This window comes from Centroberyx affinis, unplaced genomic scaffold (genome assembly GCF_046629955.1).
Source record: "Centroberyx affinis isolate AG114_WGS23_722 - 3 ecotype Tasmania unplaced genomic scaffold, CSIRO-AGI_Caff_v1 ptg000543l_1, whole genome shotgun sequence".
In the NCBI taxonomy this organism is placed as follows: domain Eukaryota; kingdom Metazoa; phylum Chordata; class Actinopteri; order Beryciformes; family Berycidae; genus Centroberyx; species Centroberyx affinis.
In genome coordinates this window covers 120,334-133,914 of record NW_027279190.1, presented here as the reverse complement: position 1 = coordinate 133,914, position 13,581 = coordinate 120,334, and the positions used below count along the sequence as shown (strand labels likewise).

General features: G+C 42.0%; 1 protein-coding gene across 2 annotated transcripts; it reads right to left on the bottom strand.

The window, feature by feature from the left end:
- Positions 1 to 2,085: 2,085 nt before the first annotated feature.
- On the bottom strand, positions 2,086 to 13,581 carry rbm6 (RNA binding motif protein 6). 2 transcript variants are annotated; one of them, XM_071517948.1, is made up of 23 exons: positions 13,511 to 13,581; positions 12,762 to 12,830; positions 10,964 to 12,500; positions 10,749 to 10,838; positions 10,554 to 10,623; positions 9,525 to 9,598; positions 7,367 to 7,441; positions 6,934 to 7,225; positions 6,623 to 6,780; positions 6,413 to 6,513; positions 6,260 to 6,329; positions 6,078 to 6,156; positions 5,901 to 5,959; positions 5,693 to 5,813; positions 5,369 to 5,466; positions 4,531 to 4,908; positions 4,273 to 4,422; positions 4,064 to 4,129; positions 3,591 to 3,815; positions 3,417 to 3,491; positions 3,231 to 3,325; positions 3,059 to 3,104; positions 2,086 to 2,957 (listed from the first exon to the last, which is right to left on the bottom strand). In XM_071517948.1, exons 2-23 carry the CDS (start codon positions 12,806 to 12,808, stop codon positions 2,865 to 2,867), a joined length of 3,999 nt encoding a protein of 1,332 aa, XP_071374049.1. In that variant the 5' UTR covers positions 12,809 to 12,830; positions 13,511 to 13,581; the 3' UTR covers positions 2,086 to 2,864. The 2 variants fall into 2 exon arrangements, with proteins under 2 accessions (XP_071374049.1, XP_071374052.1); XM_071517951.1 differs by having other exon boundaries at positions 6,260 to 6,323.

Below are 13,581 nucleotides of genomic sequence, written 5' to 3'. Positions count from 1 at the left end.
ATGTATTCATTTGATTGGTGCCATAGGCTACAGTGAATTACTTGAAATGAAAATCTGAAAAATCAAACACGCTAACCTTTTGTAGTTTAAATCCCTGGATTGCAAACATGGAAGTCATTTGAACAGCTTCTGACATCAAGCTTTCTGACATCAATGAAGCGATCAAACCTTTGATTTCAGGTAACTAAAAAGGAGTCCAGTACGGATATATGCATATAAATCCCTTTAGTGACCACCAAAATGCCTTCATAGACAAAATATGTACATTTAAGAACAAAAGTTTGCCTTTTTCTTTTTCATGGAAATAAGAGTAGTCCCTATTTTAATTGTATTATAGCTAGATCTGCTCAATTGTATTCTAAAGTTGTGTGAATAGAGAAGCCATATTACAACATGTAATCAATTCCTTTTTATATTAGGCTACACTGTTAAAATAAAATGTGGCTCATTGGATATAAACTATGTACTTGTTCAAACCATGTAACTGATAAAAGCATTTAAGGAACAAAAATATCACATAATGTTCATTGAAGATTTTCCACAGCTTTTCCCACATGTTGAAAATATGAATCAACATACCACAATAAACGAAAAAAGTGAACTGCTTTCAGTTTCAAAACTCTGTTGAAATGGACTTGGCATGAACTTAGCTTTAAATATCTCAGTAGTGGCATACAAAAAAGAAAAAAAAAAGAAAAGCTAAAGTAAAACTCAACAGAACCTCAAGCTGAAACTCATGCAAACTCTGTTATGCTGTTCCCTCCTGTTCATAAGTATGGGTGTAGAAAATGTGATTTACAAGCAGCATTTAGTGGTCAAATGCAGAGGGGGGATTCTTTGGATCCTGACAACCCTGACTGCAGCAGGTTACCAGTGATTGTGTCTTCTTGTGTTTTGATCCAACAAATTAGGTTTCACAAGTTCAGCCCCAATGCCTTTCTCCCTTTCCAGAAGTGTGGTTACTCCAGAAGTGTGTGCTCCCTAACATTATCAAACACTACAATAAGTTTGCTTCATTATACACAATAGATCCCATCAACTCAGACTAAAGCTTGGACTTTTTAATATGAATGTAGTAGAATCTATAACTGAGCAACTTTAAAGCTATTGGCAATTTGTAGTGTCAGGGTTTCCCTTTTGAACCCAAGAGTATAACTGTGGTTTCCGCTTATTGTGCTTTCATGTGTTTTGATGCCAAGCCACACAGCAAGGTCTCTACTGAATTGTGAGGCTTTGTTACCCCATTGCCCCGTCTCCTCAGACAGGGAGACTCCACATACTGTCAGTACCTCAGGGGAGGTAATTTGCTCACCTTTGCAATTTTACCCACTCCTTTTTTGAAAGACTTGAGAAAGAAGGAGCAGGTCGTGTGGGAGGCATGAAGGCTGAATGCAGGCCAACTTGCTAATTAGTTGAAAAATCTATAGCATCAGTTAATTTCCTCTTGTCCTTTGCAAAGACAAACAAACATTTCCTTATGCATCATACTTTTAGATTAATCGCCAAAACACTGCATTGTACAAAGCCTGTGATTGCTTTTGCACGGAGGTGCAAAGTGTTGACTCCTTGCCTGTGTCATTTGGATAAGTGACACTCAAGTGTTTGTCATTGATTGCAGTTCCTTAGGCTCCCCAGTGTTCTTGTTACTGTGCTCAGAGGTGCTAGTATGCCGGAAAACATAAACCCATGCAATCCTCTACTTCCATTGAAGCAAAGCCATGGGGAGGAGAGGGCAGGAGGGTAAAGGCTGGTTCCTTCACCTCAGGAAAGGTCGGAGAGCAGCCCTTACGTTCTATAACTCCTGCAGTGCATAACTGGGGGGTTGAACAGAATAAGTTAACATCATACATCACAGTAAGCCCAAGTCTGCATCTACTGAGCTGCTGAATTCAATGGAGCTTATCACTGTGGCAAACCCAGAGAACGTGCGAACCAAGTTGGAAAGACCAGCTTCTATTACTGACAATTTTCTTTGAAGACAGAACAACTTGGGACACAATCCTAATTGTAGACAAACAATTTTCATAAACGTGGTGAGTCCGATTAATGAATACTGATGATTTGATTGAACGGTCTAGCTTGTTTATTTCTAATGCCAGTATTTATTCAATTTAATAATTTTTTGTCATGAGACAGACAACAGTTCACATTAAGAATATAAAAGTAAAAACACTCAAAGGATCTTGCTGCCATCTAGTGAAGATGAGATGCATGCACGGTGGCATTAACTGTACAGTGGGACCAGTGCAGAGCTGTAAATGGGGTACTTCCAAAATACAGTGAATACAATTCTGTAAAACAATCACTTTCGAGGGGTAAACAAAGATAGAACAAACAGGGAAGTCCATAATTTTCCATTTTTGTTTTCTCTTTACTTAAAAATGTGTACATATAATACCAATTCCAAGGCAAATCCATGTAAAAACTGCTCGGTTTTAAAACAATATTAAACTGTGTAGCCAGGTTGTGACAATACCACTTAAAAAAAAAACATAAGAGGACTGGACACCTATTAGAATTCTACACACCAGCCACACATAAAATATGGACCAAAAAAAAAAAAAAGGAAAATCAACAGAATAGCATGGATAACCTTCTACAGAACATCCGCCGTTGAGGAAACGTCAAATAATGCTCCAACTGACTCGTCAACTCCACTGTTTGAGTAATATCGCTTTTTGGGCCACAGCATATTTCACTTGACTTCAGTACATAAAGTCATTGCTTTAGAGTGTAGTAAGGGCCAAGGCAGAGAAGCAGTAAACAGTCAAAGTGATTTCTCATGCCAAGGCGGGCAAGCAATTCATATTAACACTTCACATGTCCAAACAAGGACGCTGCAGGGATTTGTTCAGATGGTTGGGTCACTCTAGCTCCTTGAACCGTGCAAACATGGCCTTGCGAACTGCTTGTTTGTAAGTGGCATGGTCCCAAACAACAGGCTCTTTCTTTTTCCTCTGTGAAAGGGAGAGAAGAATGCAATGAAGGGCTTAATCAACTAACACCAAACACCAAACACCAAATTGAATATATCAGCAAAATGAAGTTTCACACCTACCGCCACAGGTTCAGCACCTAAACCAGGCCTCTCACTGACTTTTTCCCTAAACATGGAGAACAAGCCTGTTATGCAGAATCCAAAGTCAAATATCCTTAACTAAACCAGACAAATGCTGCTATATTTCTGACTTTCACCTTTTCAAGAACACAATCAATCATGGCACACCTACCTTGAGCCTCCAGCCCATGTATTAAGCTGCTGCTGTTGGTGATGGTGCTTTCTTCTCTTCTGTTCTGGGGACCTGGGTGACTCTCTGGCATTCAGCTATGGATGGATGACAGGTTTCACCTTTAGCAGTTAATCGATAACATGACCCTCCCCAGCATCAGATTTTTTACCATTCATTTTCACTTACTTCTTTCTCCTGGTTCTCCAAAGCCTCTAGCTCCTTCTTGGACTTCTTGATCTTGAGGTGGATCTCCATATTTTGCTGTTGGACAGAGCAATGAGACAAGAATATGTTAAGTTGTTAGAGGCTCTATAGGGTCATTTCAACCACAGCTCATGTATAGGGGTTAAATGGTAGTACTTTGTGCAGGTCCGAAAGCTGCTGGTGGCGGATCAGAGCATCCTTGTTGGGGAACTGTCTCCTACACAGCAGGCAGGCCATCTTCTTCCAGTCTGTCAGCTTGTCGTCCTTGTCATCTGATTGGCTCTTAGAGCTTTTCGGTGTTTCCTGCTTCTCCTCTTCCACCTCCTCGTCACTTCCAGCACCATAGTCTGACGCTAGCAGACCCAGGGAGCCCATTGGACGCTGGGGAGGCAAAGCAAAGAAGACAAATATTTTCAAAGGTGAGTAAGTGGCAATCTGAATTTCTCAAACAGATATTTTCCCTTTTTTTATCGAATATTGTTCACCTTGTTTCAGTATTTTATCATTTTTGAGATGGTACATTGATGAAAGCCAACAATGTTAGTTAAGTATGATCAAAGATTAAATCCCATGCAGTTGCAGTATGTAGTATGCATAGTGGACTAAAACACTTAGTACAGGATTCTTACCTTTCCCTTTTCCTCTTTCTTAGGGGGAGCAAGGGGCTTCTTAAAAAGATCATCTCCAACAGATCCCTGAGCAAAGCGTAGGACCAAAAAGTTAGTAGAAAAAAAACAAACACTTTCAACCAAGTGATCAAGTTCATTGTAAAATCCATGTATAGAGTAAACAAAGAGCAGATTTTAGAATGTATGGGTATTGGAAGAGGATCCCTAACCTTCCGCTCAAAGATAGCAAAACCTGCGTCAGCCGCCTTGGAAGTCTTCCTGTCCTCTAGCCCTCCAGTCTTCAGCAGTGGTGATGGGGAACGGACACTATCCTTTTGACGATTCTGGATCTTTGCCCAGCGCTCCATATCTTTCATGATCTGAGACAGCAACAAACTTATTAACCATTTACCCTTTAGTTACACACACACACATATATATATCTATTTCACGTACTGTGTACGTTTACTATCATACTGGAGAGCTACCTTGACAGCAGCAAGACTTCTTGGCTTCTCCTCTTTATTATCCTTGTCCTTTTTAGCAGAGTCATCCTCCTCTCTCTTCTCAGGGGTTGATGCAGAATTTGGGACAGACTCTGGGGTGGGGTTGGGGGCAGAGCCAAGAGCTGGTGGTGGGGTTTGATGAGGGGCAAGGGTAGGCACTACAGTGTGGGCAGGTTTGGGCTCTGATGGCTTCTTCATTTCCAGGGGAGCATCTGCTGCTGGGTTGGAAAGAATGGCCTGGACTTCAGCCGTCATGGTCACAGGCTGGGTCTCTGCAGAGCTCGCCCCTGGCACTGGGATGTAGGTCTTCGTCATGGCATCCCAGTACAAGTACTCCTGGGTTTGGGCATTGTAGAAGTACTGTACACAAAAAAGGAAAAGACAACTTAATGACAACACAAGCCAATTACTTGAGACACCAATGACAGGGTTTTCATGAATAGAACATTTTATGTTGTCTACCAACTTCCTTAGACAGTGGGGAATATCATCACATTTTATCACTTTGCGTGTATCAGTCTTCACTAAATTTACCAGACATTCATGTCATTTTATTTTTAAAATTATTTTCAGCTAGCCCAATAACTTCAATAAGAAGATGGAAAAAAATGTATCTTAGATGATACAAATCATTTTATGTAGACATGTATTCACTGTATTTATCCATCTCTAAAAGGTTAGTGACTGCAGTATGACTATAGCTGCTGGATACACTTGTGTGCCGCAACACTGCCATGTTTTTTTCCGTCTTTTTTGCCAACTTAGCCGTTTTATGGACCAGGAAAAGTGGCTGGATCAACGCGTTTCCCTGTATGCTCACCCTCGAGCTGGGGTCGTAATACAGAGTAGTCTCAGGGTCGTAGTAGAAGCCTGACGTGGCATCGAACAGATAACTGGACATGTCTGGAGTCTCAGAGCCTGGAGAAAAACAAATAAATAAATGTGACAAACATGTAAATACATATTAAGCAAAAGAGCAGCTGCATTTCAAATAGCACTGATCATTCAAAGTAGAAACTAGAAACATGATAGTTGCAATAGTTTGCTACGTATTGTCATCATGATCACCAATTATTATTAGTCTAAATGACTTGAGAAACAAAATTATTTTACTGCACTTGATTTGCCTTGATTTGTCTCTTACCATAGATGTAGTTCTCTGATCCGTCTGCTGTGGCTGTCATCCCAGCTGATTCTGCAGACACATGAGGTCCACCAGCCTGGTACGAGGGATCAACGCTTGGGGTCTCACCATAGCCAACTCCCTATGAGGTGTTAGATGGACGTATAAAGTTAACTGCCCAGTTACAAGAGCAATTATCTCCATTGTTTCTTTGTTCTTCACAACCTACCTGGCTATAGCTGGAGTCTGATGACAGAGAGGGGTTAATGCTGCCAGCCATCAAGTCACCTGGCGAAACAAAAAGTGAGACTACTTATTAAAACAGTTCTCTGTTCAAATCTAGTGATAATCAATGGTGCATAGGGACTGGGACATCAGCGTGTGTGTGTGTGTGAGGAAGTCTAACCTTGCATGCCAGCTGAGGTGCTACCGGGTGGCTGCAGAGATTGTGAGTACTGTAGAGATTGCGGATACTGCTGCTGCTGCTGAAATTCCAAGACAAAATCAATCATTTTTCAGAGCGCTAGGACCAACCCTTTCTTTTCAATCATTCTTTGACAAAGCAAGACAATAATGATCACAACCTACCCCCATCATATTGGCCTCAGGTGGATACCCCAGGAGAGAACTGCTTGGTTTATCAAATTCTCTTCTGAAACTGGGACAGACAGGAATTCATCAGTGATGAATAAGTTAGGATTTATCCACTACACGTGAGAAAAATGTGGCACGGTCACTCACCTTTGGTTCTTCAGTGGTTTTGCGACCTCAGCATAAACTCTGACACCGTCGATAGAAAGGGGCCTGGGTTTAGTGAGGAGCTCAACCAAACGTGTCACTTGCTACAAAAGAAGACATAATGGTTAGTGCTGGATATCCACAGGAAAACACCTCTGTTATAACATGGAAGTATAGCTGCAGCAGAACAGGTGGATTAATGTTATCTGATACCTCATGGGAGTCCATGTCCACGAAGCAGAAGCACTTAGCTCCAGGCGTCTTGCCCTTGACTAGACGGACATTCCTCTCATCCAGATATGCAAAGGGATCCAAGGCTTTTAGGATGGTCTCTACTGTGGTAGTGGGCTTCACATTCTTTATTATCATGGCTGTACAGTAACAAAAGTGGAAAATTCACTTATCTCTTGACTCAATTATGCATTACAAAGGCATATAATCGAACAAATATGTCCATGGATTGCTAGGATTTGTGGCTATAAGCAGCGACTTAAGAAAAGTACAAGCAGCTTAGGACAACTCACTCTTGCTGTCTTTAAAGACGGGGTCAGTTTGGTGTGAACCGTGATGCGGAGGGTTGCGATTGGCCCAAGACTCTGCCTGCTGCTCTGTTTCTTGCTGTTGGAGCTGCTGGTCCACCTGCTGCTGCCAGGCCTCTGGGGTCAGGTCAGAGCTCCGCTGCCACTGGCCCTGGGACAAGGGCTCCATAGGGGCTTTGGCCTTGGACCCATTCAGGCTGCTCTTCAACTTCTCCAGGGGTTCATCTGGACTGGGCAACAGGGGCTCCTGGAGTTGGGGTACTTTGTGATCTGATTCCTAATTCACAGAGAGGGGACGGATGACATGGTAATTATAGCATGCTTTTAAAAGCTAATGAACTGTACTAGGGTGAACAATAAGGTGATTGGCTATAGTATGGAAAAAGGATAAGTAATCATTCCCTCTGACAACACTCACGTGAGCAGTTCTTTCACTCTTGTCTGGTTGGATGTATTTCATGGAAGCTGTTTTAGTGCCAACCTTGAGGGATCCCTGAAAGGAAAAGAGCAAAGTTCAGTCAACATAGTGCTACACAATCGACTGACATCTAATACTACCAATGACACCCAACATGCACTGTGGAAGGTTTAGCCCTCCTCCTCACTGCTGAGGGTAAAATGGGCAGACACTTTGTGTACGAAGCCCAGATCCAGGATCATGATTCACACAGGCTATCTGGCTCCATGCTATGGTAAATTGTTTGAAAGGAAATCTGACTCATGTATGAGGAAGACAAATGTCCATGGAATAATATCCAAAAGAAAATGACAGAACTTTGTCAACGGTGTCAAATAAGAACCAGGACTCTCAGTAAATAAGGCCTACAAACCAAACTATGCCATGGCAAATGCCTCATGTTCCCAAACTAGACTACATCTGTACAAAGAGATTTGAGGTGTTTCAAAAGCAAACTCAAAGCACATGTAAATGTGCTTGCCAAATTAGGTGTCTAATGTGTTTAATATCCATAGATTTCATCTAGGTGGTCCTCGTCAAAGATTAATATAAATCCACACCGGTTGCTTGCACAGTGCATCTCATTTGCACAATTAAGAATTAACCATCAAAAAGGCATAGATCCAACCATGCATATGAAATTGCATTTAGAAAAAAAAGCTCAAACCACCATTTAACTCTCATCATAGCTTGGCACTTAAATGGCTGTTCACATATTTATATCACCATCTTCCATGTGTCTACAGCTATCTGTGGAGCTATGACAAGTAGCAGGATAAAGGCCATCAGCGGAACCAGCTGATAAGAGTTGTGTGCAACCAACCAGTCTACTAATGGAAATAACAGTGCCATGTATTTGCATATTTCGACAATAATTGAGCTGATCCCAAATACCAACAGGTGATGTGCTTCTCCTATTTTTAAAGATATATGATCAAAGTGGAATCCTCCTGGGCAGTGTTGAAGATCATGTTCAATATGTCAAGATGGGTACTCCGTAAGACAACATGTTATTCAAAGCTCTCCAATGAAAGTTGAAGATAACATGATGGGAAACAATCCATGACGATGAGTACAGGAGAATACCATCAAGAGGGTATGTACTGTTCAAGGAAAAGGTCACAGACCATTGAAAAGAGCCTGAATGGGCAATGAAATTTTGCCACAGAAGGACTGATGCAGAAACCTGAAGACCACAACCCTCAAAAGGAATGTAGGCCATACTGTTGCATGGTGAAGAAATTCATACCAGACCTGTATTAAACACAATACTTCACTTGGAAGAAATGCTTGTTCTAGTGCTAGTTCTATTCTCAAAATGGTCATTTTCACTTGCAAAGTAAGCAATCGAAACATGTACAGTATGGGAAATGTTTGCTGAGAAAGTCTAAACTGCAGGTTTGTCAGTAAGAAGGCATCAGTAAGAAAAGTACTAAAATCTGCAAGACAACAGAACTTCTTCATAGCCTGCAGTCTAGCAAAGAAAACGGGATATCAAACTTTCCTGGACACAAAGACTTAAAAATGCTGTAAGGGGTAACAATTCCTCTGTTACGAAGACCAAGTCCCAACACATGAGAATTGTGGGTAAGTAACTTCTTTGTCAACATAATCATTAAATCATTACAAAATGACAAAAATTCAGAACTATCTGATGATCCACATAAGAGGTAGTATTTTTCAGCCATCTGTACTTTCTGGTTAAATCCATTCCAGGGTTAGGCAGTTTTGGGCTATAAATTAGAAATGTTATTTACAGTCAAGGGCTAGAAAACAAAGGAGTGGATACCTATGTCTTCCTGTGCACATACACGACAGCAGATGTAAAGTAAATCAGGTTTCTTTGAATCTTCTCTTTGAGTGCTAACCAAGTAACCTGTAGTAGTAACGTAGTACCCTAGCTTTCTGGATAAGTAACTGTGAATTTCTTTTTGTAGAATGAGGTTGCCAAATATTGGCATCAAAAATGCCAGCAAGTGCTATCTCCATCTCCTTAACCAATAATTACAACACCTTCCCAGGACCCATCTCTCCCTCCCCCATCCTACTAAATGCCCTCTCAACCCCTCGTAATCCTGATGGGAGAGACGGCCTTCGTAGAGTGACGAGGATGGGCCACCTTGTTGGACTCCATGAAGTGGACTGCATCCTCGAGGTTTAAAAACTCCACATAGGCCGTATCGTAGCTGTAACCTGGGGACAGCATTTGAAATACAGATGGGTTTTTGTTAGTCAATGCCAGTAAGGATAGTCACCCAGTAAAAACATAAAAGACAGTAGTTCGTGAATACATCGAGAACAGTGAGCATTTTTTTTGGTAGCGAATTTTACACCTTCATTGACACACATACCTTTTCAGGACAACATACATCATAATGTTCATACTTTTTTCTCTTCAGTCGTCTGACCATTGACTGCATATCTGACTTATCAATGACAGGCTTTGTTAAAGTCAAGCCTTTATAGACAGATATTCCAGACCCAGTTAAGGACTGCATGTTGTAGCACAATGGAGACAGAATAATGCAATATAACAGCTGCAATCTTGGCATCTCCTGGAGTGGTGCATTTCTTTGTGTGATGTAAGTCTTTATGCGCTTGTAAAATGAATAAATTATTTGCTTTTTTGGCCTCTGAAACATTTGACATAATCTCAACAAAAGGGCTTGGCGTCTTGCATAACCGTGTCTACTATCAACCCATTAAGGAAAAACTTGCACTCTAAAGCAGATGTTTAGATCAGCAGTATCAACAACCTGAAGTGTAAGAAAAGCACTAACAAAGCGGTCTCCGTTTCAGGCTTGTTGTTGATGAAGTTCTTTTGTCAAAATACTTGCATAAAATGCCTCTGAAGGACGCTTTCAGTGACATCAAATATCACTCTCCAAGGCTGCTATGTTAAGGAAATCCTCTGTGATTGTTGACAATGACCCTACATCCTCAGACATGTAAAATGTGAATGGCATAACACAGAAAACCCCTTCCTGTTTTACTGAGCGATTTCATCCAGACCAAGAACAACAAAAGCCACCAAGAAGCATTACAAAGAAAGAGTGCGAAGGTTCGAATGTCGTAATAGCGAATACGTCGTGGGACATGGTAGCGATCGATTGCCCCAAACACTTCCACAAAGCAACTTATTTCTCACCTGGCACAACACTTTTTATTTTCATCCCCTGCATTGACACGCCATCACGAACTGCAAAGGCCCCAAGAATCTGAAATAGAATGTATCAAAATTAGTGAGTCTGAGTCTCCAAGCAAAGTCCTACAAATTCAAGAAGCTTTTAACAGTCTATTAACCATAATAAAACAGGGTTTTGTTTTTCAGTTTGATTCTTACCTGCTCCATGGTGGCAGTCTTTGGAATACCAATTATGGATATTGTATTGGAAACTTTGTCCTCCACTGATGCACTCCTGTAATCTTGATCCTTTCACAGAAATTTTGATTAAAATTAGTTATAAAACATCAGGATAATAAAATATACCCTGGGGTTACAAGATGCCTTAATAATTATTATACAAATACCAGTGGAAAAATAAAAATGATGCCTACCTGAGAACCAGAGTCACTAAATTTTGAAGGTGGGATTGGTTTAGCTTCTTTCAGAACTTTCTCTGGTGCTTGAAAATCCTCACGCTTGTAATCAAAAGCCCTCCCGGACCCTGTTCGATAATCAATGTCCCTGTAGTCTTGATCTCTCCCCTGCACTGCGCTGCTACTTTGGAAGTCACGTTCCATCGCCATCTTACTCCTCACAGGTCCCTGATTATGTGGCATATCCTTCGGCCCTTTAAAACAATCATTTGGCTCCTTAATTTCTTGAGAGGGCTGATTCTTCTCTGGATGGTAAGCAGGCCTTTCATCAAGATTTGATGCATTCTGACTCTGTTTGGGATCCCTTACTCCAAGCCAATGTTTACTCTCATTCTCTCTACCAAGTGGGCCTGCATGAGGACTCATTTCTGGGAGTGGATGGTCTTGTGGAGCTTTGCGGCCAATTGGTGGTGGATGCATAGCAGCAAAGTGACCACCACGAGGGAAGCCAACCTCTTTCCCTGAGAATTCAGCAGGTGGTCTATCCCTCTCTTTAAACGGTGATGGATCTCCAGCATGTCCTTCTCTGCCAAAACCTAAAGGGAAACTCTTATCTGTTACACCTCCCACACCTTTAGTCACACTTGAAAAAGGGTTCTTGTCCTTGTGACGGTTCTTCCACTCCTCTGCAAGAGTCATCTCTTCACCACTTCTATAATCCATCAGGGGGCTATCTCTTGATTCTGAAAATTCTCTGTCTCTGTGTGCGTCTTCTGCACCCATAAAGCCTGGTCTTTGGGGGCCATCTGAGGGCATGTCTGACCTTCCCCTGTCCATTGGAGCAACGTCACTTCCAAACCTTAATGGAGATCGCTCCCTACCTCTAAATTCATCTGAGGGTCCAGGACGATTTCTGAAATCCATATCAGAATCAAATCCGCCTCTTGCATTAAACGGTGCGCCCCCTCTTCTGTCAAAATCCATCATCCTCCTGTCACGTGGAGGTATGTCCATATTATAGCCATCAATGTCATCCATGTCCATTGGGGGCCTATCACGCACGTCCCTAAATCCATCATTTCTCTCTACCGGGTCCACAGGAAATCCTCTTCTCCCATCCATGTTGGGATTGTTGAACCCTGGCATATCATAGCGCAACGCCTCTCTGTCTCTCATATCCATAAATCTGTTGTTTGGCTCCCTTGGTGGCATACCTCTCCCTCCTACGTCTAACGAGTTCCTGCCTGGTCCCATGAAACCAGATGAATTCATCAGCTTGTCTCTGATTGCAATTTCATATTGCCTTCTAAGACTAAAGTCTGGCTCTTCTCCAGGTCTGAAGAAATCTCTGTTTGGCTCTCTACCTCGCATATCACGTGGCTCCATATCACGCCCCCTCATGGACGGACCATCCATCCTCCTCATGTCCATAGGTGGTAGATCTAGAGGTCTAGGGCCCATATGACCCATGGGACCCATGTTCATCCCATCTCTACCTCTAAAATCAGGCATGGACCCATCTCTGCCCCCAAACATTTCTCCACGATGATCACCGCTGGAACACACATCAATACTTTTAAGTTAGACTACAGATAGCTGAAAGAGCAAATTACCAACCAAACAATGGACCTTAGGGGGGGGGGGGGGAACAACACAGAGGGGAAAAATAATCAAGCTTCTCACTTAAATTGCCTAACCAATCACCATATATTTAGGAAGACACTTAACAACACTTGAACAAAAGATTGTTTACTTCAACAATGTGCTCAATATTTGTCATACAGCTCTGCCTATAATTAAAATTCTGCCTGCTTACCGAAAGGGTGGTCCTCCCCGTGGCCCTTGCCCTGGTCCATCCCACATGTTTCTCTAGGCAGTGTCTTATCTGGTGGCAAAGTCGATGTCAGAAGATTGTCAGTTTTGTAACATTAGCTATATGTAGACGTCAAACCACACACAACTGCACCACTTTCTGTTAAACACTAGCAGGCAGCTCCACAATCATACAACTGATAACGAATAGACCTTGGCCGCACAACCAATGACGTAATGATCCAAATATTTGAGAGCGCGTGTGGCCACATAACTGATCGTACACACATTCAAACGCGCGTGTGTGTGTGCTGTTTTGATTGATGCGACGCTACTTCAAAGTCCCTCAAACCAGCGGCAAGTAACATTATAGCTAGATGGCGTGATTGCTAATGTTAGCCCATAGACCAATGGCCTGCTACTTATAGGCCTTTCAAGTCTATAATACAATAAACAAATGGTGTTAAAATCACCGACTGCCTATTAACGAGGTAATTCAAGGGAACGGTTGCGTTATTATGGCAATGGTCGCGTGATTTCTGTACTAATTACAGCCCATTATAGCTAACTTAGCCCATCGACAGCGCTTAGCTGTAGAGACCGTACATAGGTTCTGAGAGCTAACGTTAACGTTAGCAAAGCCGATTTCTTTAGCTTGCAACTGGGCTGCAAAGAGCAACACCAATCGTAATACAGAGGACTTCGACTACAAATGCCATTATTTCCGCGTAGATATTAATTTGGGGGACCCACCTTGATTATTCTTCAAGCTCAGTATCAATGTTGCAGGAGGTTATTGCCCAGGTTATCAATGGCTAAAGCGG

What these genes read in the sequence shown, in the direction of transcription:
- rbm6 (XM_071517948.1), bottom strand. Translation starts at nt 12,808, where the DNA reads ATGTGGGATGGACCAGGGCAAGGGCCACGGGGAGGACCACCCTTTCG. An exon ending in AATAAAAAGTGTTGTGCCAG is followed by an intron (nt 9,599 to 10,553) that starts GTGAGAAATAAG and finishes TGCTGTCCCCAG; the next exon opens with GTTACAGCTACGATACGGCC. An exon ending in TTGCTATCTTTGAGCGGAAG is followed by an intron (nt 4,130 to 4,272) that starts GTTAGGGATCCT and finishes CGCTTTGCTCAG; the next exon opens with GGATCTGTTGGAGATGATCT.